This window comes from Populus nigra, chromosome 13 (genome assembly GCF_951802175.1).
Source record: "Populus nigra chromosome 13, ddPopNigr1.1, whole genome shotgun sequence".
NCBI classification, from domain to species: domain Eukaryota; kingdom Viridiplantae; phylum Streptophyta; class Magnoliopsida; order Malpighiales; family Salicaceae; genus Populus; species Populus nigra.
The window spans coordinates 7282402-7305587 of NC_084864.1; the positions used below are offsets into that span (position 1 = coordinate 7282402).

Here is a 23186-nt window from a genome sequence, read left to right on the forward strand (position 1 = left end):
CAGGGAGTGAAGTTATGCCATTCCACAGCCTACCACCCCTAATCCGATGGACAGACAGAGGTGGTCAATAAGTGCCTTGAAAATTACCTGCGTTGCATGACAGGTTCTTCCCCAACACAGTGGGTTAAGTGGCTGCCCTTAGCTGAATGGTGGTACAACACCAACTATTATACTGCCACCAAATCCACTCCCTATGAAATTCTTTACGGTTATCCTCCCCCTTTACACATTCCCTACTGTCCCAAAGACTCACCTGTAGACGCTGTGGATAATTTCTTATGCAAAAGGGAATGAATTCTACATGCAGTCAAGAAAAACCTACATGATGCTAGGCACAAAATGGTTCAACTTGCAAACAAACACAGAAGTGAAAGAAAATTTGCTATTAGCGATCTAGTTTACCTCAAGCTACAACCATACAGACAGAAGACACTAGCCAACAGACAATCTCAAAAGTTAGCTTCAAAATACTACGGTCCCTATGAAGTTTTAGCAAGAATTGGTATCGTGACCTATAAATTGAAGTTACCCACCGCTGCATCCATCCACCCTGTGTTTCACGTATCCTTGTTGAAAAAGGTAGGAAATCGGGAGGTGCACACCACATTGCCTGTTCTGCCCTCTGAACCTCTCCTCCTTCCACAAGCTGTTTTGGACCGCTGCATGGTCAAAAGGAATCTTCAGGCCGCCACCCAACTCCTTGTTCACTGAGCAGGTCTTACTCCCGCAGAAGCAACTTGGGAATTTGCTGAAGAGTTAGCCTTGCGTTTTCCACAATTCAACCTTGAGGACAAGGTCCATTTGAAGGGGGCAATTGTTGCAAGACAACAACTAACTACTAGGTTTAAAAGGGAAGAAATTCAAATTAAGGGAAATAATTGAGTAAACAGTGTGTTTTAGAGTAAGTCATTTAGTCAAAAACCAGTGCGTTTATAGAGTTTATATTTCGGTTATAAATCTGTTATAAGTCACATGAAAAGAAAAGAAGGCACGAGCTGGTTGTTAGGTACGATTGTATATATATATGGCATTCTATTGCAATAGAGGCAGGCATGAAATAACATTGAACTGATCCCTTTTCTTTCGGTGATTCTTTCCTCATACCATCTCTGTGTATTCCTTCACATCGTCTTTCCTTCTTCCATCTTCTTCTTCTTTCCTTCTTCTGCTACTCCTACTCTACTTTACCTCCTATTAACCAAGTCAGTTGCTCCAGCCTTTCAAATTCAAATGTATATCATGCCCAGGCTAACTAACATGATAATTGTTGCATTACTGTAAAACTCTGTAAAACTTAAAGTCTATTTAAAGACAACGAGAATGAAGATGAAGCACTGCAGAAGAATTAATACAATAGTTCTTTAATCTTTCTCTTTAGTCCACGTTTAATTCTTTATTTCTATATGGTATTGGAGCCTCTAAAAAGACCAATGTCTATTTACTATTGATTCACAATGACTTCCTCATCTTCCACCTCAAATAATTCTACTGATCCCCTTCTCTCTATCCCATCCCTCTCCAGTCTCTTTTACTATAAGCATCAAACTCAAGTCCTCCAATTATCTTGTTTGGATGGCTCAAACACTGCCTTACTTCAGAGGGCATGGTGTTTTTGGTTACCTTGATGATACAATCCCCATTCCCCTATAAGAAATTGATGCTCTTCATCCCAGCACAGGTGTTGGTATCAAAATCCCAAATCCCCAGTATTTTCAATGGCTTCGTCAGGATTCTATCATTCTTGCCACCATAAATGTCTCCCTCACTGAAGACGTTCTCACTCAAATCATGTCTTATACAACATCCCGTGAGATTTGGCTTGCCTTAGAGTGCACCTTTTCTTCCATTTCACGTGCCAAAGCTGTCCAAATTCGCACTCAACTAGCCAATATTCGCAAGGGTTCTCTATCTGCTAATGAATATTTTCTCTCCATTAAACGCCTGGCTAACAAACTTGCTCTTGCTGGCCAACCTCTCACAGCTGATGATATCATCACCTACGTGCTTGTAGGACTTGGCCAGGAATATGATTCTTTAGCTTCTATCATCACCTCTCGTTTAGATTTTGTCACTCTTGAGGAACTCTACTCACTTTTTTTTATAAGTGAGTCCCGTATTAATCATAACAACCAGCCATTTCAAGCCACTTCTTTAGTTAATGTGGCTACAAAGCATCCTCTACACCACCCCTCATCCTCTTCTCCTATCCATGCAAACTTTCATAACCCAAATCGTGCAACTGATTTTTACCATGGCAGAGGTCGTCGTTCATGTTTCAACTCCCGTAACCATGGTTCATCTACCTATGTTACATGTCAGGTATGTTTTAAACCAGGTCATTCTGCTAGACAGTGCTATCACCGGTTTGATCTTTCTTATCAGGATCAGTGCCATAATAGAAACTAGCCTCAAGCCATGGTTGTTGCACGTTACCACACTGCTGATAATGAATGGTATCCTGATACTGGAGCCACCCATCATTTAACCAATAATGCCAACAACATTCACGTGTTTAATGATGATGACAACAGCCAAGATCATATTCAGGTGGCTAATGGTGCAGGTTTGGAAATCCTTCACAGTGGCAATTCCACTTTCTCTTCTCCTTCTAAATCCTTTATGCTTAAAAAAATTCTTTGTGTTCCTGAAATAAACAAAAATCTTCTATCTGTTCATTGTTTTTGTCTAGACAATAATGTTTTCTTCGAGTTTCATGCTTCTTTCTTCGTTGTGAAGCATTACTTGAGGAACATCCTGCATCGAGGTCCACTCAGTAACGATCTTTACACCTTCTCTGCATCTTTAGCTCATCTTTAACCTCAAGGTCTATCTAGTATTCATGTGTATGCTCAGCTTTGGCACCGCCGTCTCGGTCATGCTTCTTTTTCAGTCATCAATAGCTCCTCGTAATAAACTTACTTCCATTTGTTCTGAATGTCAGTTGGCTAAAAGCCATGCTACGCCCTTTAAACATGTTCATGTTTCTGTTTTGAAACCTTTGGAATTAATATATTTTGATGTTTGAGGCCCTGCTCCTGTTTTATCCACCACTGGTGCTCGTTACTACATCAGTTTTCTCGATGATGCAACAAAATATTTATGGTTATTTCCCTTAAAACTCAAATCCGATGCATATCATACTTTTATTAACTTTCAAACTGCTATAGAACGCCAATTTGATACAAAATAAAAGCTCTGCAATTAGATTGGGGTAGGGAATTTCATAGCCTCAATAAATATTTACACAGTCAAGGCATTAATCATCGAATAACCTGTCCCTATACCCATCAACAAGCTGGTGCAATTGAAAGAATTCACCGTCAAATTATTGAAGTAGGTTTATCTTTACTTGCTCATTCAAAATTACTGTAAAAATTTTGGAAAGATGCCTTCTTGACTGATGTTTATATTATTAATAGATTGCCAACTCCAGCTTTACAAAATTATTCTCCTTATGAAAAGGTCCATAATCGTAAACCTGATTATCATTTTTTGCGTGCCTTTGGTTGCGTTTGTTAGCCTTATTTACGCCCCTATAATAGACATAAAATGGATTTTCAATCAAAAAGTTGCATAATTATTGGGTATAGTATTGGTCATCAAGGCTACAAATGTTTAGATGTCACAACTGGAAAAATTTTCATCTCTCGTCATGTCATTTTTTATGAGTCTATTTATCCTTATATAGTACCTACATCTGCTTCACTCACACCCAAATCTGATCCTGTTGTTCTCCCACCAAATCTTCAACTGTCATCCTCTAGTGCTCTTATTTCTGCAGGTACAATTACTCAGCCTCCTGCACCAAGCCAGCTACATATGATCTCACCATCCATCCCTTCAACTTATCTTCATGATAATTTTACCTCCCCTGCCAGCAATCATACTCCATCTCATCTGCAGAATAATACCAATCCAGCTCTATCACCTTCTCCACCTCAGCAGCCGGTTCACACCACTTATCCCATGATCACAATAAGTAAGAATAACATCCACAAACCAAAAATCCTATCTGATCACCACATTCGCTATCCCATTCCCAAAGCCCTTATGACCACACTCCACCCACAAAATAGAGAACCCACTTGATATTCAACTGCAGTCAAACACCACCATTGGCGTGAGGCTATAAACAAAGAATTTGATGCACTGTTAGCAAATGGAACCTGGACTCTTGTTCCCAAACCACCGAATGCCAATCTAGTTGGCTGCAAATGGGTTTACAACGTCAAAAGCAAAGCTGATGGTAACATTGAATGTTTCAAGGCACGTCTAGTAGCCAAAGGTTTTCATCAACAAGAGGGTGTTGATTTTGGTGAAACATTCAGTTCAGTGGTTAAACCACCTACTATCCGTTTGGTGTTGTCTCTTGCAGTTTCTCATGGTTGGTATCTTCGTCAAATAGATGTGCAAAATGCCTTCTTACATGGCCTTCTTCACGAAGATGTATTTATAACTCAACCTCCCGGCTTCATTCATCCATAATTGCCTCACCATGTCTGCAAGTTACAGAGATCTCTGTATGGTCTTCGTCAGGCACCGAGAGCATGGTTCTCTCGGTTGACTGATCAACTGCAGGCCATTGGCTTCATGAGCAGTCAGGCTAATCACTCTCTATATATTTATCACCAAGGCTCCGCACTCATTTATCTTCTCATTTATGTCGATGACATAATTTTGGCTGGGGCTGACATGCAATCTATTAACCATGTGATTCAGTTATTGCAGAACAAGTTTGCAGTGAAAGACATTGGTGACTTAACGTTCTTTTTAGGAATTTAAGCAATCAGAGACACCAGTGGCTTGCATTTATCCCAACGCCATTACATTCTGGATCTTCTTACCCGCACCAAGATGGACAAAGCAAAGCCATGCTTGACACCCATGTCCACCTCCTAGTTATTTATCAAAATCTGATGGAATACCTTTTGTTGACCCTATCTATATCGCAACATTGTTGGCGGGCTGCAATACCTCTCTTTTACTATGCCTAATGTTGGCTTTGCAATTCACAAGGTTAGCAAATATATGCATAATCCGCTTGAACCACATTGGACAACTGTAAAACATATTTTGCGCTATTTAAAAAACAAAATCTCTCATGCATTGTTAATTCAATCAAGTACTATTGTCAAACTTCTTTGCTTCAACGATGTGGATTGGGCATCTGATCGTGATGATAGACGCTCAGTTGGTGCCTTTTATGTTTATCTTGGCAAAATTTAATTTCGTGGGGGTGCAAACAGCAACAAATTGTTGCACACGGTAGTACTGAAGCAGAATACAAAGCTCTTGCCAATGCTGCTGCTAAAATTCAATGGATGCAATCCTTGCTAACAAACCTTCATGTACAACTTGTCCATCCTCCCATTCTTTGGTGTGACAACATCGGCGTTACATACTTGACCAGTAATCCTCTCTTTCATGCCCGCACAAAACATATTGAAATTGACTTTCACTTTGTTCGTGATCAACTTCATGTTCAATTTGTATCTAGCAAAGATCAATATACAGATGCCCTCACTAAGCTGTTGTCTTCCACTCGGTTTCTTCTTCTATGTGACAGTCTCACTTGCCAATTCACACAACAACTGTTCACCTTGAATACACATACATTTAGAATACTATCCAAAATATCAGCATCACTACACAAACTTTCCTCCTTTCTCCTAATATCCAATGTTCGGTAATTCACATCTCACATTAATAACATATTAAATTATAGAATTTAACTAGAAAGTATTGGTGCGGATCACCTACCTACAATAGAAGCTCTACTCGTGCTCCCCTGCTGTTGTTGTTGTTGTTGCACCACGTTTATGGTCCCTCCTGCAAATCACAGGTTCATCTCATAAATTTTCCTCACTCAATGATATATTTTATAATAACCATATCAACAACCAATAAGTCTTTCTTTCAGTCATTTTTTAATATTTTATGTTTTTCTCTTTTCACCCATTAATATTATTGTTCTTTGTCCAACCCCAATTATCATTCCTTTCTTTATATTTGGACTATTATTGTCCAACTGTTATTGTCTCATTTTTGAACTGTTACTGTCTGACCTCTCCCCATATTTTTAACTATATCTGGAGTTATAGAACTCCGATTCAAGCGAGATTAGTCTCGTTGGAAAGCTAAGACATGAGGCTACAAGTTCTCTGCATAAAGGAGAACCTAGTTCTGCCTCTAAGACAGTCAAAATTACTCATCAACAAACATTTGGACTATTACTTTTTCATTTTTGAATTGTTACTGTCTGACCTCTCCTCAAATTTTTAACTATATCTGGAGTTATAGAACTCTGATTTATGCAAGATTAGTCTCGTTGAAAAGCTAAGACATGAGGATACAAGTTCTTTGAATAAAGGAGAACCCAATTCTGCCTCTAAGATAGTCAAAATTGCTCATCAACAAACATTTGGACTGTTACTGTCTCGTTTTTGAACTGTTACTATCTGATCTTTTCTCATATTTTTAACTATATTTGGAGTTATAAAACTCTGATTCAAGCGAGATTAGTCTCATTGGAAAGCTAAGACACGAGGCTACAAGTTCTCTGAATAAAGGAGAACCTAATTCTACCTCTAAGATAATCAAAATTGCTCATCAACAAACATTTGGACTATTACTTTTTCATTTTTGAACTGTTACTGTCTGACCTCTCCTTAAATTTTTAACTATATCTGGAGTTATAGAACTCTGATTTATGCAAGATTAGTCTCGTTGAAAAGCTAAGACATGAGGCTACAAGTTCTTTGAATAAAGGAGAACCCAGTTCTATCTCTAAGATAGTCAAAATTTCTCATCAACAAACATTTGGACTGTTACTGTCCAACTGTTACTATCTCATTTTTGAATTGTTACTGTTTGACCTCTCCTCAAATTTTTAACTATATCTAGAGTTATAGAACTCAAATATATAATTTAACATCCAGACATCAATTTATAATTGACTTTAAAACGACTCATAAAACCATGTTTAGAATATCTTACCTGGTACGAATCAAGGTCTTGATCCCTCCTTTTATTTCTAATGACAGCCGACCCTCCCCTCTTCTTTTCTTGTTCAATTTTTCTTGTTGATCCCTTGCCCGCCAGTGTTTAGTCTATCTATAACTCTTAATCTTGGATGGGTTCTTGAAATTTGGTGTTTCTCTCTTGATTTGTAAAAACAGATACCAAAAACTCCCTCTCTTACTTTCTTCACGATAGTTGCAGATTTGTTTTTGGTAAGAAGATGAGTATTTTTGCTCTATAATTTTTCTTGTTTGCATTTAGGCCCCCACATCTTTCTTTTTTCTTATAATTAAGTTATTCCTCTTTTCATTTCTTGCAATTTCACCCCACAACTTTTAGTTTAGTTTATTTTCTTTAATTTAATCCAATCCTCAACATTTTCGGGTTGACTTATAATGTCTCGAAATATTTCGTCCAGAAACTTATATCCAAAAATTTATGAATTCCCGTTTTTATTTAACCATATGCATGAATTTCTTCACTTTCATTTCTCATGTAGTTAGTTTGCAATCTAAGCAACCCTTTTTATTCCTCGGGGTTTACATTTCCAGCCACCATTATGGCCGACCAACTAACTAGATTTGAATTTGCAAATTCATCCATCCCCCCATACTGTCTATTCTGGTTATAGGTCCTTCATCCACCCCTAGCCAATCCCTCATGATTTTTTCTTCACCCCTTCGATTCCAAGGCTCAAGAACGGGTGAAGAGATGATTTTGTTCATACCTTACTATTTTCAGTAGTTTTAGAAAGGAATTTAACAAGTTTTTCTCCCCCTTTTGCTCATGTTTTTCTACTTCTTCTTCCTCTCTGGTTTTGGTTTTCCTTCCCTCATTCTCTAGTTGTACCAGCTGGCCTGTTACACACTCTCTTTTATCATAGTTTTAGCCATGTTTAGCACTCATTAACTCTTTTATCAGAAATTGAAGGCGATGGTGGAGCCATTTCTGGCTTTAATTTACTTTTTTATGTTTACAAAAATGTTCTCAAACACATTCTTTTCTATGTGCATGACGTCAAGGTTATGGCATAGAAGATTGGTCTTCCAATAAGGAAGCCCCCTGAAAATACTTCATTCTCCCAATTGTGAGTCAAACCAAAATCAAGAAACTTCTGCTTACCGGATTGGAAACCAAACACAATGTCACCATACTCTAACATCACGTCATGCAATTCTTCACCAAAAAGACGTGGTGGTGCAACATCCTTTTCAACTCTTGCCAATAAAAAATCCTTTATGTTATTTCTATACTTGTGATCTATTGGTAAGAAATGTCGGTGGCAATAAAAAAAGATATTTTACCCCCGTTTGTTAACGTAAATGCCTTGTTGTTTTCCATGCAGTATGGACATGCTAGTTTTACATGCATGCTTCAACTAGAAACCATTTCATAAACTAAAAAATCATTGATAGACCACATCAAAGCTACCCTCATAAGAAAATTTTGTTTTCTCAATACATCATAAATTAAAGTCTTGGAGGACCACAACTGCGTCAACTTATCAATCAACGGTTGAAGACAAACATCTATATTTTGGCCCGAACTGTTAAGACCGAGTATGACCATAGATAAAAACATGAACTCTGGCCTCATATACATACCCGGTAGCAAGTTGTAAACCATGAATTTAACCAGCCAACAAGAATAAAGAGCAGCAAATAACCCGAATGGATTGAATCTATTTGTATACAATCCAAGACGTACATTCCTTAATTCAACTGAAAAGTGAGGATGCACATTGTTAACGTGTTTCCATGCTTCATCGTCAGAAGGATGCACCATCACTCCATCCACTACATCATGTGATTGATGTTGTGTCATGTCATGTGCTCAATAGTCTTTGGTGACATGAATAACCTTTGTAATCTAAGTGTGATTGGGAAGTATCTAAGTTTTTTATATGCTATAAGAGTCTTTCTCATGCCAGTTCTAGGTTTATAACAGGAATGCCCATATGTCATACACTTGGTCAGCTCAGCATTTTCAAGGTAGTACAGCATGCAAAAGTTTGGACACATGTCAATTTTCTGGTATGTTAAACCGAGGAGTTTCATGATGCAACCAAAGGGGTTTCATCATGGACTTAACAGTATAGAAGTTCTCTTTCAATTTGTTCCCTTTAGGTAAAATGCTTCTCGCTCATTCGATAATTCTGTCATAACTAGCCTAACTCAACCCATAATCCGACTTGATGGTAAACACCTATGCAACGACCGATAATTTACTATAATTTGTGCAGCCATTCCATAATGGTTCATTAGAATCTTTCAAAAGATCAAAAAACTTGGTCGCATCTACATTAGGTTCTTCTTCTATAATTATACATTGACTAGCATTACCTTGAGTCATTTTCATTGCATCCATAACCATATTCCTATAAGGTTTATTGTTGTCATTTACAACTCCATGCATGTTGCTAGCATTAGAAGTTGACTCAACCATCCTTTCTACCATGCTCTCGTTATGAATTCTCCATATGCATACCAACACAAGTAATCCTTCTTGAACTTTTTGTGTAGAAAATGCATTGTTACAACATTTAAATGAATAAACTTTTTATTTTTACACCTCCTACATGGACACCTAATACTGGCTCCACTAATATTTCTTGGAATAGATGTTGCGAAATTATTAAAACTCTAAACCCCATTACAATAATCCATCCTCTGCAATCCTTAGGGTGAATCTCAATACATCCAGGAATAATCATTCAAGACTTCTATCAAACCTCTATAAAATCATGATGACAACATGTATTAATTAACTACGTTAAGTAAATAAATTTGCAAAAATATTGGTAATTAACTATGTTAAGTAAATAAATTTGCAAAAATATTGATTTAGCTCAAGATTATCCCGACTTACTTTCAACTTCTCTTAAATATTCATTATCAATTATCTACATACAACTAATTTATACACATTAATTTATGAAAATTACAACTCGGCAATAAAATTGACAAAAATTAAAAAAGACCTGTTAAACAAGCCATTATTTATTTAATCACAACACACCTAAGTCGGTAATTCGACATAAGTGTCAACAATTTATAAACAAATATAATTTTACAAAATCTAAAACAAACCATAACAAGTATAAAATTATAAATCCATACTATAAGTATGTTTGAGAAAAAAACAATAAAACAAGTAAACACCCAAACAAAATACATATACTAAAAAAACATTTAGTAATAAAATTGACATTTTAAAATTGTATTAAAATTAAAAAAAAGATAGATTTATTTACTAAAAATGAAAAATTCACAATAAATCAGAACACGAATGATGTGACTAGAAAAGTTAAAGAAGAATAAGTTGTGTTGAGATGAGGGGGGATGTTTGGGGGGCTGGTTGTTTGTAGTGAGGGGGTTTTGTTTAGATACAGGGGAAAAAGAAGGAGAAATATAGGAAGGGAGGGTCGATGACCAGGTTTTATATTAAATATTACTGATGGAATTACCGACAGAATGATTATGTTGGTGTATTAGACACGTCACTATACGGACATCTCAGTTTGGATTCCACTATAATTCCATCGGTAAAATCATCCACAAAAACTTCCACGTCATCGCATTGCTTTGTCTTTTCAAATTCTTTATATTTCGTCTGTGAGTCCCTCGGTATATACCGATGGAATGTTTCTGTCGGTATATGCTGATGATTTTAGTGAGGAAAATAATTTGATTAGTAAATATCACCGCAAAATACCGATGAAAAAAAATCATCAGCAATTCCGTTTATATTCATTAAATTTCTTATAGTATTTCAATTCTGCTACAAAAATATAAAAAATAAAGAAACCAAATCAAACTATCTTGAAATCACTACAAAATTGATATACTAGTTATTTGAAGTGAGATAGAATTATATATTAAATTTGGGCTCTTTTTTATATCATTTGACTAGGGTTCTGATTCTAGGTTAAATTCTACCGCAAATTGATCACACAAGGGTTTTCGATATCTAGGCATAAGTTAACGATCTATAAAATAAAATCTATTGTTCATTGGGTATAAGGGTATTAAATATCAAATTTGAAGTTGTTCCAATATTGTTTGTTCTAGGTTTTAATTTGGGTGCTTACAAGCATGTAATGAGTCAGATTTGTGTCAAGTTACCAAAACATGTTTACTACTATTTGTTTCAACCTATTCAATTTATTTCTCATATATTTGGGTTATTTAGGAGTTAAACTAGTGTTTTCATTACCTTTTGCTTCTGTTTTATTTTGAATCTTTGCATCGTCCATATTTCATACGAACTCATCTTGTTATTCGTGATATCATTATTATAGTTTTCTTTTGCTTCTTTTCAATATCTTATTGATTCATGAGTCACTTTATATATATATTTGATTGTGTTACAAGAATCATTGACTTTGGTTCGTTGATTTTTAGTTGCAAAAGAATCGTACTGCAGGAAGGTGAGCCAAAAGGTAAAAGGTGTAGTGAGGATAATCGAGTGAAAAACCTGGAATTGTGTGAAACACAGTAGTTGTAAGGATATATTTTCTTGCTACTAATCAGTTTTGCAGACTCAAAGATGTTTGAACATAAAGACTGGAGCTTAAGTTCAAGGTAATCTCTGTGTCACACTTCCAAACTTAATTTCTTGGCTTCCCGAGAGTTGTATCATTTATGTGTGGATTATGTGAACAAGTGGTTACGGGGTTCGCATCATTTGGTATTAGAGTTTGGCTCCATTAATTAGGTTATATCCTTTCATTAATTTTATTTTTTTCTTTTATTTTGCACAACGTGTTCTAATATTCTTTTCTTCAATTAAGTAACAACATCTTCTTAGTAAAAAACATTTTTTACATTTTTTACTTGTCTCTTAACATATCAGTAGCATAAAAGAAAAAAAAAGTCATTCAAAAGATTAGTTTTAGATTCTGCCGTAGAAAACTAAACAAGAGAAAATTAGATCAAATCAGCTTGGAATTAACTCATTATATATATTAAATTTGGAGTTATTTAGACATCATTTGCTTTAGGTTCCAAATCCAGGTATTAAAATGGTTGTTTCGTGTTAGCATTGCGACCGTGTATTAAAACAACTCAGAATTAACTTAAAATTAATAATATATTTATTGGGGTCCTAATCGCACTATATATTAATTTTGAGGTCATTCGAACATCAGCTACTTTGGGGTTCAAATTCGAGTTCAAGCTTGTCGTAACGAATCTATTTTGCGTCAGCTTTTAAAACTTGTTTTTTTTTGTTGATTTCATATGTTTTAGTATGCTATTATTATATTTGGGTGATATTTACATCATTTTCATATATTTCACATCTATTTTTTTTGTCTTCAAGTCATCCATATTTTGTATAGATTCGTTTGCTACTCACGAGCCTGTAATCGTTGTGTCATTTTGTCTTTGTAATTTTCTTTCTTCTTGAGTCATATTTATTCATCTGGATTAAACTGTTAAGTGGTTCTATTTGGTGTTGAATTCAATTTTGCAAGAGCTAAAAAAATATTCGGGTGATATTTACATTATTTTCATATATTTCACATATGTTTTTTTTTTCCTTTAAGTCATCCATATTTCATACAGATTCGCTTGCTACTCATGAGACTGTAATTGTAATGTCTATTTGTCTTTGTAATTTTCTTTCTTTTGGAGTCATATTTATTCATTTGGATTACATTGTTAAGTGGTTTTATTTGGTGTTGATTTTAATTTTGCAAGAGCTAAAACAAGATGAGATAAGAGAAAAAAGGTATAACAAATATATTAGAGTGCCAAGCCTAATATTTGAGTGAAACACAAGAGATATGAGAATATTTTATCACCACTAACCAATTTTTATAGGTACAAACATGTCAAAGCAGAACAATCCACCAACCCCTCCCGAGGGTAACTTAAAGCTTTAGATTAAAGGCATAACATATATGTTGGCAAATGTGCATATTGTGTTAGGAGACATGAGTGACAGACTTGATAAGGTTGAAAAATATAAGGATGACTCTAATTCTAATAATCATGATATACATGGAATAGGGGCTAAAAGGAGGGTGAATTATGACAATAGCATTGAAAGGCATGCGGAGGCTAATTTTGGTGATTTTGGGGAGGATGATGTTGACTTTGGGGATGAAGGTTTTGAGGCTGAGACTTTAGGATTAAGGGGTGGTTTTTAGTAGAGTAGAAACCGAAGGGATTTTAGGTTTAGACAAAGGGGACAATTCAGCTAGAGGGGATAATTTCTAACATGGGTGACGATGTGGATGGAGACTTGGATTTTATTAAGCTCAGAATTCCTAATTTCCAAGGTAAAAATGATCCCGAGGCTTATTTGGAGTGGGAAAAAATGGTTGATTGGATTCTTGAATACCATAACTAAGTTTTTTTTTGAATAAGGTAAATATATTAACCAAAAAGAATCAAAACAACAATAAAGGGGCAAACCCCACACATCTTGGAAAGGCGGATAAAACCTCACCTAAAGCAATAAACAAGAAAACAGGGGCATATCCTAGAGAGAGGTTAATAGGATATGCCTTCAAAACCTAAACAAGAAATAAATCAATAAGAAATGAAAATATCATAAGAAAATCCCCACAAAATATGAAGTCGTTTATTAGTATCCAAAAAGTTCATATTACAAAGAATATTACCTTTAGAAACAATATAATGAATAATATCTCTATATACAATTGAATTCTTGAGAGGAGCCGAGCATTTCTCTCCCTTCAAATGTAATAAACTGCAGCGACTAACATCAATATGGTTATCTAAGATTTAATAAAGTTACCGAGAGCCATGAAATGGTACTGACCTAAGATCGAGCCTAAAAGGAATGAGAGAACAAAGTTTATACTAAATACGATGAGAGAATGAGCAATCAAAAAATAAGTTATCAACATTTTCCCTACCACCCCCATATAAAATGCAGTGGTTAACCTGAATGAAACCATAGGACATAAGTTTATCTTGAGTCAAAAGGGCCTCACGAATAGTAACCCATAAGATAGTATGTTTATGTCATATAAGCTCCCATCACTCCACTTTATTTTGTAACCAATGAATAGAATTCCAAACACTATGAATGAAGAAAATACCTCTAGGAGCATCCTTCCAACACAGAATATCAGGCCTCATATCATTTGGGTGAAAAGAAACAGGGGTACATCGAATAAGCTTAAACCATTTAGGAGAACTAGTAGGAGGCCAATTCCACTCCTAACAGCAATGATATAACTCAACCTTGTGTCTCGACGCAAGCCAGAGTCAATAATAATTGTCCCAAAAAACCTCCACCAAGGGACCCTTAGGATGCCAATTATCAAACCATAGAGAAGTGGAACAATCATCACCCTGCACGATATCATATAAAATTGCGAACAAGACTACAAAGATCAATAATCTTCCTCCAACTTCAAGAACAATTCCTATGACAAATCACCTCCCAAATATTCCTACCTCGCAACAAGTATGAATGTATCTAAGATTACCAAATTGAATGAACCAGTCTAGTGCATCTAGTTCATAAGTGTTTAACCATGACAGCCTGATTCCAAACCTCATGGTTTTTAACACCAAAGCCTCCTTACTCCTTTGGTAAGCAAATCTTATCCCAAGCAAATTTAGCACCACCCGAAGCAAGATTACTACCATTTCATAAAAAAAAATCTTAATAAAAAAAGACTTTCATAATAACAATCTTCAGAAGAATGAATAAAGAAAACTAGTACGTTTGAATAGAGAAGAGAATGGATTTGATAAGATGAAGTCTACTCACATATGAAAGTGTGATTCATCCAACCTATAGCCTTAACCATAATATGGTCCATAAGGATCAAATAATCAAGAAATGTGATTGTAGTAATAAGAGGAATACCAAGGTATTTGATCAACAACTTCCTTTCCTTGTAATCGAGAACATCAAAAAGCAGTGTTTTTATATCAGGCTTAACACCACACAGGAACATACTACTCTTGTCATGGGTAGGAGAAAAACCAAACAAAAGCCAGAATTGGCTAAGGCTATGCTTAATTAAGGAAATCGTGCCTAACTTAGCATGGCAAAAATCATCAAATTATCAATAAAACACAAGTGAGTAAGATGTTCCCTCCCACAATGTTAGTAAAATCTAAAGTCAATTTCTCTAACTAGTAAGATTCTTGTATTTTTTGGTTTTCTAACAAACTAAATTGACTTATCGAAGATTAACTAGCTTCACAGGATGTTTCTTATACTTCTCATTTCCGATTAGTATTTTTAGGTAAGTGTTTTTATTCCAATAATGTTGGTGTCTTAAAACAAGTTTTCATTATGTCACTCTTCTATCAGATCTATTTTGACTTTTCAAGATTCGTTATAAATCTCGTGATGAGTTGCATGACTACGTGGTCACAAGGTTTGCATCATTTTGATATCAAAATCCTAATTGCATTAAACTTATGGTTTTCACACTAAAATGAAACTTCAAGTGAGGCTCAAAAAGGTTCTTAAAGTATGCTTGTAGGCTTTTCAAAGTATAAAAGTGCAAAAAACCAAATTCCATAAAACTTATAGTTTTCACACCGTCATGCAAAAATTTATCATGAGGTCATAAAATGTGCTTAAAGTTGGCATGTAGGCTTTATAATAAATCACAAAAGTGTGAAAAAACCCATTTACACAAAACTTATGGTTTTCATATTGGTATGCAAAAACTTACCATAAAGCCCTAAAAAGTGCCTTTAGTTGGCTTGTAGGCTTTTTAAAGCATAAAATTATGAAAGAAACTATTTGCACAAAACTTATAATTTCACACGAACATGAAAAAAACTCACAACAAGGCTTCAAAAAGTGCCTAACGTTTGCTTATAGGCATTTTAAAGCTTAAAATTGCAAAGAACCTATGTCGACAAAACTTATGGTTTTTGTATTGGTAAGCAAAAACTTACTTGAGGTCCTAAAAAATACCTAAAGTTAGCGTGTAGGCTTTTTAAAGCATAAAATATATGAAAAACTCAATTCCATAAAAATCAAGGTTTTTTCACCGATATGCAAAACACATATTTGAGGTCTTAAAAGGTGTCTGAAGTTGGTTATCAGGCTTTTTAAAGCACAAAGGTACTGAAAACCCAATTTAACAAAACTTATAGTCTGCATACTCACATGTAAAAACATATCACGAGGCTACAATGGATGCTTAAAGTTAGCCAGTAGGGTTTTTGAAGCTTAAAAGTGTGATAATTTGACAAAACTTATGATTTTTGCACCGATATGCAAAAAATAACATAGGGCTATAAAAGGTGGCTAAAGTTGGCCAATAGGCCTTTTAAAGAACAAAATTGCAAAAAATATAAATTCACAAAACCTATGTTTTTCATACAAACATGTAAAAACATACCAAGATCCCCTAAAACATTACCAAAGTTGGCCGATAAGCTTTTTGATGCATAAAGGTTAAAAAACAATCAATTCAACATAACTTAAGGTTTTTGCATCAACATATAAAAACATACCTCAAGGCCCTGAAAGGTGCTCAAGGTTGGTTGACAAGCTTATTAAAGCAAAAAACCTATTCCCACAAAACTTATGGTTTTTTTTAACTTCAACTTTGGTCCGAAACTTTATTTTGCTCTTTTCCAATCCCTATGCTTCAGAGAATAAGAGAAACTCACCAAAAAACAATAAAGAAGAGAGAGAGTCATTGGTTGACTATATTCTGGTCATGGAAAAAGGTTGTTCTTGGTATCAACGATTTTTATTCGATGAGAGAAGTCCTATTGAGATATTTTTTTCCCTTCATCTTGCCTTAAAAAGTAGATGGAGTTTAAGAGAGAAATTTGTTTTCGGTTGATTTTGTGTTTTTAGATAAAGTTTTAGATATTTTGAGTTGATTATTGATTTATTGACATCATAAAAGTGTTCCTTATATGTTTTTAGGTGAGCATAGACTAGAGATTACTTTTTTGGATAAATAATCTAAATTTGAATTTTCCACCACCTATGTGTCATTTGCTTATAATTGGTTTTTTTAAAAATAGTTCTGTTTTTTTTATCAAAATTAAAAACTAAAAATAAAAGGTACACATCGTTTTTTATTTTAATAACTAGATATATAGTCTTGACTTGTTAGGAAAACAACCATCTTCGATTAAGAAGGTGTTTAAGAATATAATAATAATAATTTTTTAAAATATATTAAAATAATATTTTTTAATTTTAAAAAATTATTTTTGATATTAACATATCAAAATTATTTGACAAAAAATTTTTTTTTAATTTTTTAAAACACAATAATAAAAATGTGTGCCCGGTCCCAAGTACAGGGATTCATTTTACCATTACTATTGTTTCTCTTTTTTAGCGTCAGACAAGAATCAGTACCGTCAATCTTTTATTTTGAAGCCAACAGAGAAAAGAGATTCGTATTATTCATTTGTTCGCGTGTTTGATCCTTTTCTCTAATCTCTGATCTCTCTATCTACTTTTATGTAATTGCATCTGCTGATTTCAACCCATCACAGCTATCATTTTTTGGTTGGTTGGTGCTTCCATCTTTCTATCTACTTTTCTCCACTGAGTTTTTTTTTACTGTATTATGATATTGAAAAAGAAAATCAAATCTTTAATCTGTATTTGCTTTCGATTCTGTGTTAAACCTAGGGTTTTTATTAATTTGGGAATCGTTTTTTTCAGGATAATAAGACCAATCATCACAGCAAGGATAGGAACCCTTCCTCACATGAGCTTTTGCCATTTATGAAATGTCGGCGTTACTTAATGTATTCACTCTTTCTTTCACCTTGTTTTTCTTACTAGTATTTAATTTTCAGTATGTTGGGAATTTTCTTGTTCGTCGTTGATACGGTGTTGGTGGGGTTTTGTTTTAGAGTATACTGAGTAGCTGGTTTTGCAGCTCTTTACTTGATGGTACTTGAGATTTGTTCTTGATAGATACATAATGCGTTATGGGAGTCTATTGGTATAAAGTGCTGCATATATATGCTCTGTTTTGAATGCATTATCCCTCGCATGCATGTAGCTGTCTTTTTCTCTCTCTCTTTAAGTTGGTTATTTTTTTCTCCAATTGTTAACCTTGTATTATTCCTTTGCGCAATTTTTTCACTCATTCTGGATTGCAGTCTTCTTTAAACGGATCAGCTTCAAATCTTCCAGATACCACGGGACGATCTTTTGCTACATCCTTCTCTGGTCAGTCTGGTGCAGCATCTCCTGTTTTTCATCACAGTGGTAGGTAGATTTTTCCAGAGATTCAATTGTGTCTTCTCCTGTTTTCCTTCAGATTTCTATGTGATTGTAAGGGTTTTTTTTTTTTGCACTGCAGGAACTTTTCAAGGGCTGCATAATATTCATGGGAGCTTTAATGTACCCAGCATGCCAGGAACACTTGCATCAAGAAACTCCACAGTGAACAACATTCCTTCGGGTGGGGTTCAACAACCAACTGGAAGTCTCTCCGGTGGAAGGTTTGCATCCAATAATCTTCCTGTTGGTCTCTCTCAGGTATTTGTGAATTGTTTTTAATCTAGCATGTGTATCGTGTTTTCTTGACGGTCTTTAACTTCTGCCCACTTTCCTGATTTTTTTTTAATGTTTGCACTGTGCAGTTGTCACATGGTAGTTCCCATGGACATTCAGGGGTTACAAATAGAGGAGGTATAAGCGTTGTAGGAAATCTGGGATATGGTAGTAACACAAATGGAATTGGTGGTTCTATACCTGGAATTCTCCCAGCCTCTGCTGGAATAGGTAACCGGAATGCTGTTCCAGGTTTGGGGGTATCCCAAATTCTGGGTAATACAGGTCCAAGGATTACGAGTCCTGGAGGGACCATGGTATCTAGTGGGAACATTGGGAGAAGCTTAAGCACAGGTGGATCAACAAATAGGGACTATCTGTCCCTGGTCTTGCATCTCGTCTGAATTTAACTGCAAATAGTGGATCTAGCAGTTTAAGTGTGCAAGGACAAAATAGATTAATGGGTGGTGTGCTTCCACAAGGTTTGTGTGCAAGGAAGAAACTTATCAGTGCTTCTGTTGAACATACAATTTACTGGTGCCTTGGTTGATTGTGATAAAATATCCTTGCCATTTGGCGTTGCTAGCTTGAAACTGTATTGATGCCCACTTTGAGTTTTTTTTTTTTAAAGTGGTGCTTTGGTTTTAACTTGTTTTGTTATTGTCTGTAATTTTTTACAAGCACTAACAGAACTGCAAAGTTAAATGTGCTTGGGGTTGCAGGCTTGCTGCCCTCTTTTTCTCTGTTTATGATCGCATTGATGATGCAAAAGGATCCATATAGCTGACCCCTACTAGTTTGGGATTTAGGCCTTTCAAAGTTCATTCTTGCTCTCTTGAAAAAAAATTGTTATTATCTTTTAGATTTTATGGAGGATTCACACTCGTGAGTCTTTCCAAATGTAAAAGAACATGGCTGAATCTAGTTGATGCTTAGTTTATTTATGATTCAACCACTTGGTTTGATATCCCAAAAAAATAATTTTACTGTTCACTGCCTATATTTGCCTGTGTGAATGACATTTTGTGGATTCAGGAAATCCACAGGTAATTCCTATGTTAGGAAATTCATACCATACTGCTGTTGGTCCTCTTTCCCAAAGCCATGTACCGGGTGTGAAAAATCTCAGCTCTATGGGAATGGGAATGTTGAATGATGTGAACTCCAATGACATTTCCCCTTTTGACATTAACAATGATTTCCCTCAGTTGACAAGTCATCCTAGTTCTGCTGGAGGGCCTCAAGGTCAATTGGGTAATTGAAGCACACTTTTGCAATTTCGTTTATGGTTATTTCTGTTTCTCTGCTTTCACCTGTAATAGGTGAAAAATACAAGGGAAATATTTGCAGGTTCACTACGAAAACCTGGTATAGGAGTTAGTCCCATTGTTCAACAAAGCCAAGAGTTCAGCATTCAGAATGAAGATTTTCCAGCTTTACCAGGATTTAAAGGTTCCAAACTCATTCAAGCAAACTCCTTACGTGCTGTATAATGCAAACACATTTGTCTTCTGGTTGGTGGGAATAGAAGTTCATCAGTACTGTAATCTCCCTAGAGGAGGACATTGGTTGTTACTGTTCCATGGTACACCTTAATTTTCACATGTATGCTCATTTCCATGGTACACCTTTGAATCAGGAGATGATGCCCCTGTGTAAATTACAATAAATGTTTTGCTAGTGCGTGCTTAACTAATATTTTTGTGATCAGATCTATAATGTTTTTAATGTCCTGTCTCCTGGATTTTCTTTTTAGTTGTTTGTTTGTGATTTTGTGCCATGCTAGGAAAAAAAAGAAGACTCCACGTGTATAATAGATGACCTTATTTTTTCCCTCCAATTGGTAATGCATTTTTCACATGTTTTGACCATGATTCTGGATGTGATTCAGGTGGTAATGCTGATTATACAATGGATATGCATCAGAAAGAACAACTGCATGATAATACTATCTCAAGGATGCAATCTCAGCACTTCTCTGTGAGTCTCTTATGTGAAATTGAAATTTAGCAATAGCAAAATGCTATCCATTGTACTCTGACACCTCATTGCTGCACTCTGCAGATTGGAAGATCTGCTGGGTTCAACTTAGGAGACACTTACTCATCATATTGTCCTCAGCAGCAGCAGCAACAGCAACAGCAACAGCAACAGCAACACTCCCCTGCTGTCAGTAGTAGCATCTCTTTTGCATCTATAAACAATCAAGATCTACATGATTCAGAAATATTTCCTTCTTCGCATTCGGCCTATCACCCACAGGTGTGAAAGTTTAGTGCTATTAATGGTTTTCTGCTATGCCCTTTAGAGGGCTCCACCTCCACAAGTGAATGTGGTTCATATATCTCATGAAAGTAGTCAATTGCAAGTCCTTGCTTGGTTACAATTTAAAAAAAAAGGGGTTACCTCACCTATAAGGTTTTTATTAATGTTTCCCTGTATCTGTTGAACCCATCAATTTTACCCTTAACAATCCTTACATTTTCAATTCTCTCCTTCCATACACTCTTCTTTCAAGTCAGTTAATGGAATCCATTAAATAACCACATGACAACTCCAGAAGTTAATGATTTTTTAAGTTATAAATTTTGAAATAAACAAAATTAATAGTAAAGCATTAAAATAAAATAAAAATTGAAATCTGTAATTCAGACACATTTGAGTTTTCCAAAATTTCGAGTTGAAATTGAATTTTTCTTATTATTATTTTAATTGTTGAACATGATTGATCTTTGCCATGTGGATGTTTAATGTATCCTATTAATGGATTTGGATTGTTAATGGAGGGAAGCGTAAAATTGAAAACATTAGGTAATTTTGAGAATTAAATTAATAGATGTCATTGGTGAAGGGTGACATCAACAATGGGCCCTAAAGGTATGGTACTTTTGTAGCTAACCCAAAAGAAAATTTTCTTGGACTCATATTTGCCACTGGTGGTAACCACACTACTGTATGTTTTCATTTCTTAATTTTGGGGTGGTGCAATAGCTATCATTTTTATTTTACTTATCTATGGCTATTCATTTTCCCTATTAAGAAATTATTTCTCTTAAACTATCCATTTCATCTGTGTTTTAGACCAGTGGACCACCTGGACTTGGTCTGAGACCTTTAAATTTGCCAAATACAGTATCTAGTGTTGGATCATACGACCAGCTCATCCAGCAGTATCAACACCCAAGCCATTCCCAGTTTCGACTACAACAAATGTCGGCTGTCAATCAACCATTTAGAGATCAGGGCATAAAATCCATGCAGGCAGCACAATCTGCGCCTGATCCATTTAGGTTACTTGGCTTGTTAAGGGTTATAAGGATGAGTGATCCTGATCTGACCTCCCTGGCACTTGGGATTGATTTGACCACGCTTGGATTGAATTTGAATTCAACAGAAAATCTTCACAAGACTTTTGGCTCCCCATGGTCTGAAGAGCCTGCTAAGGGTGATTTTGAGTTCAATGTTCCAAAATGCTATTATGCTAAGCCACCACCTCCACTGGATGTGAGATTACTGTTGTCTTTTTTTTCCTTTTGCTATTTAATTTTAACCCCTTAGTCCCGTATTTGACTGCTCTTCTTTTGGGTCTTGCAGCATCATTACTTTTCAAAATTCTCAGCAGAAACATTGCTTTATGCATTTTACAGGTGCAGTAGTTCAGTGGATTTTTTCTGCTTTCTTTTCTTGTCATTCAAGTTTTAACACTTGCCTTTCTTCATCCTGTTGTATTTCAACATGCCAAAAGATGAAGCTCAACTACATGCTGCCAACATACTGTAAGCTCTATTCCTGATGAATCGAATGTTGTATTTGTTTCATATCTATGTAAACTTTTCCTGACTGATTTCCTTGAGTTTCCTGCTTTGGATGAACCCATCCCATGCTCGGCGAAAAAAACCATTCAGGATTTTGAATACCTGCAGTTTTACTAATTAAATAATATTTAACTATTGGTGGCATCATTACTATTGTCAGTTATGAAAGAGGCTGGTTGTACCACAAGGAGCAACGGCGTTGGTTAAAAAGAGTACCCAACACAGAGCCACTTGTTAAAACGAGCGCATATGAGAGAGGGTCTTACCATTGTTTCGAACCAAATACATTTGAGATAAAGCTCAAGGTTTTGACTCGTTCGGAATTAGTTTATATGTTTAGAATCCTTTCTAGCTCCATGTTTGCTGGCTTAATTGATTTCTGATCCCCAGTGGTAAAATTGATGTTGATGCAGGAAAATTTCGTTCTCCATTATGAGATGGTGGAAAAGAGACCGAGCCTACCACATCATTAACTAGTGTTCTAATTTGACATGTAAAGTTCTGGTCATGTGTCGTTGAAATGGTGAATTTGCAGATTAGTGTTTGCTTGAATTTGGTAGTTGTTAGCAATTGTATAGCCATCTTGTTGCAGGTATCGGTCTGTTTAACCATGTATATTTTGGTAGTGATTGGCTAATAGTTATTTGGCAAAGTATTTTTTATTTAGAAAAATATCAAAATAATATATAATTTTTTAAATAAATATCAGCATATAAAAAAAATGAATATATAAAAAAATTATTTAGAATTTTTTTTTTTTTTTTTAAAGAACGGTGCTGCTGCAATAACTTGTTCTCAGTTAAGAATTCTCGTAAAACTTAATGCAAGCGCATCCCTTCCAATAGACGAGGATTCAAG

The 23186-nt window shown here is 35.3% G+C and overlaps 1 protein-coding gene and 2 non-coding genes across 3 annotated transcripts; 2 read left to right on the forward strand and 1 right to left on the reverse strand.

Annotated features, from left to right (window-relative positions):
- The first annotated feature begins 1971 nt into the window (after positions 1-1971).
- LOC133672216 (small nucleolar RNA Z247) lies at positions 1972-2110 on the forward strand. Its single transcript, XR_009834806.1, has one exon. It is a non-coding gene; the product is annotated as a small nucleolar RNA Z247 (small nucleolar RNA).
- A 15218-nt stretch (positions 2111-17328) lies between these two features.
- LOC133670419 (probable NOT transcription complex subunit VIP2) lies at positions 17329-22980 on the forward strand. The gene is given in 15 exon segments (XM_062090907.1): positions 17329-17515; positions 17671-17756; positions 18117-18225; positions 18320-18498; positions 18603-18872; positions 18875-18995; positions 19549-19767; positions 19864-19965; positions 20405-20493; positions 20578-20775; positions 21595-22017; positions 22108-22160; positions 22248-22289; positions 22489-22633; positions 22742-22980. Coding segments are annotated over 14 exon segments (2028 nt in total). The 5' UTR covers positions 17329-17515; positions 17671-17738; the 3' UTR covers positions 22802-22980.
- On the reverse strand, positions 18145-18225 carry LOC133672233 (small nucleolar RNA snoR35). Its single transcript, XR_009834822.1, has one exon. It is a non-coding gene; the product is annotated as a small nucleolar RNA snoR35 (small nucleolar RNA).
- Positions 22981-23186: the final 206 nt, after the last annotated feature.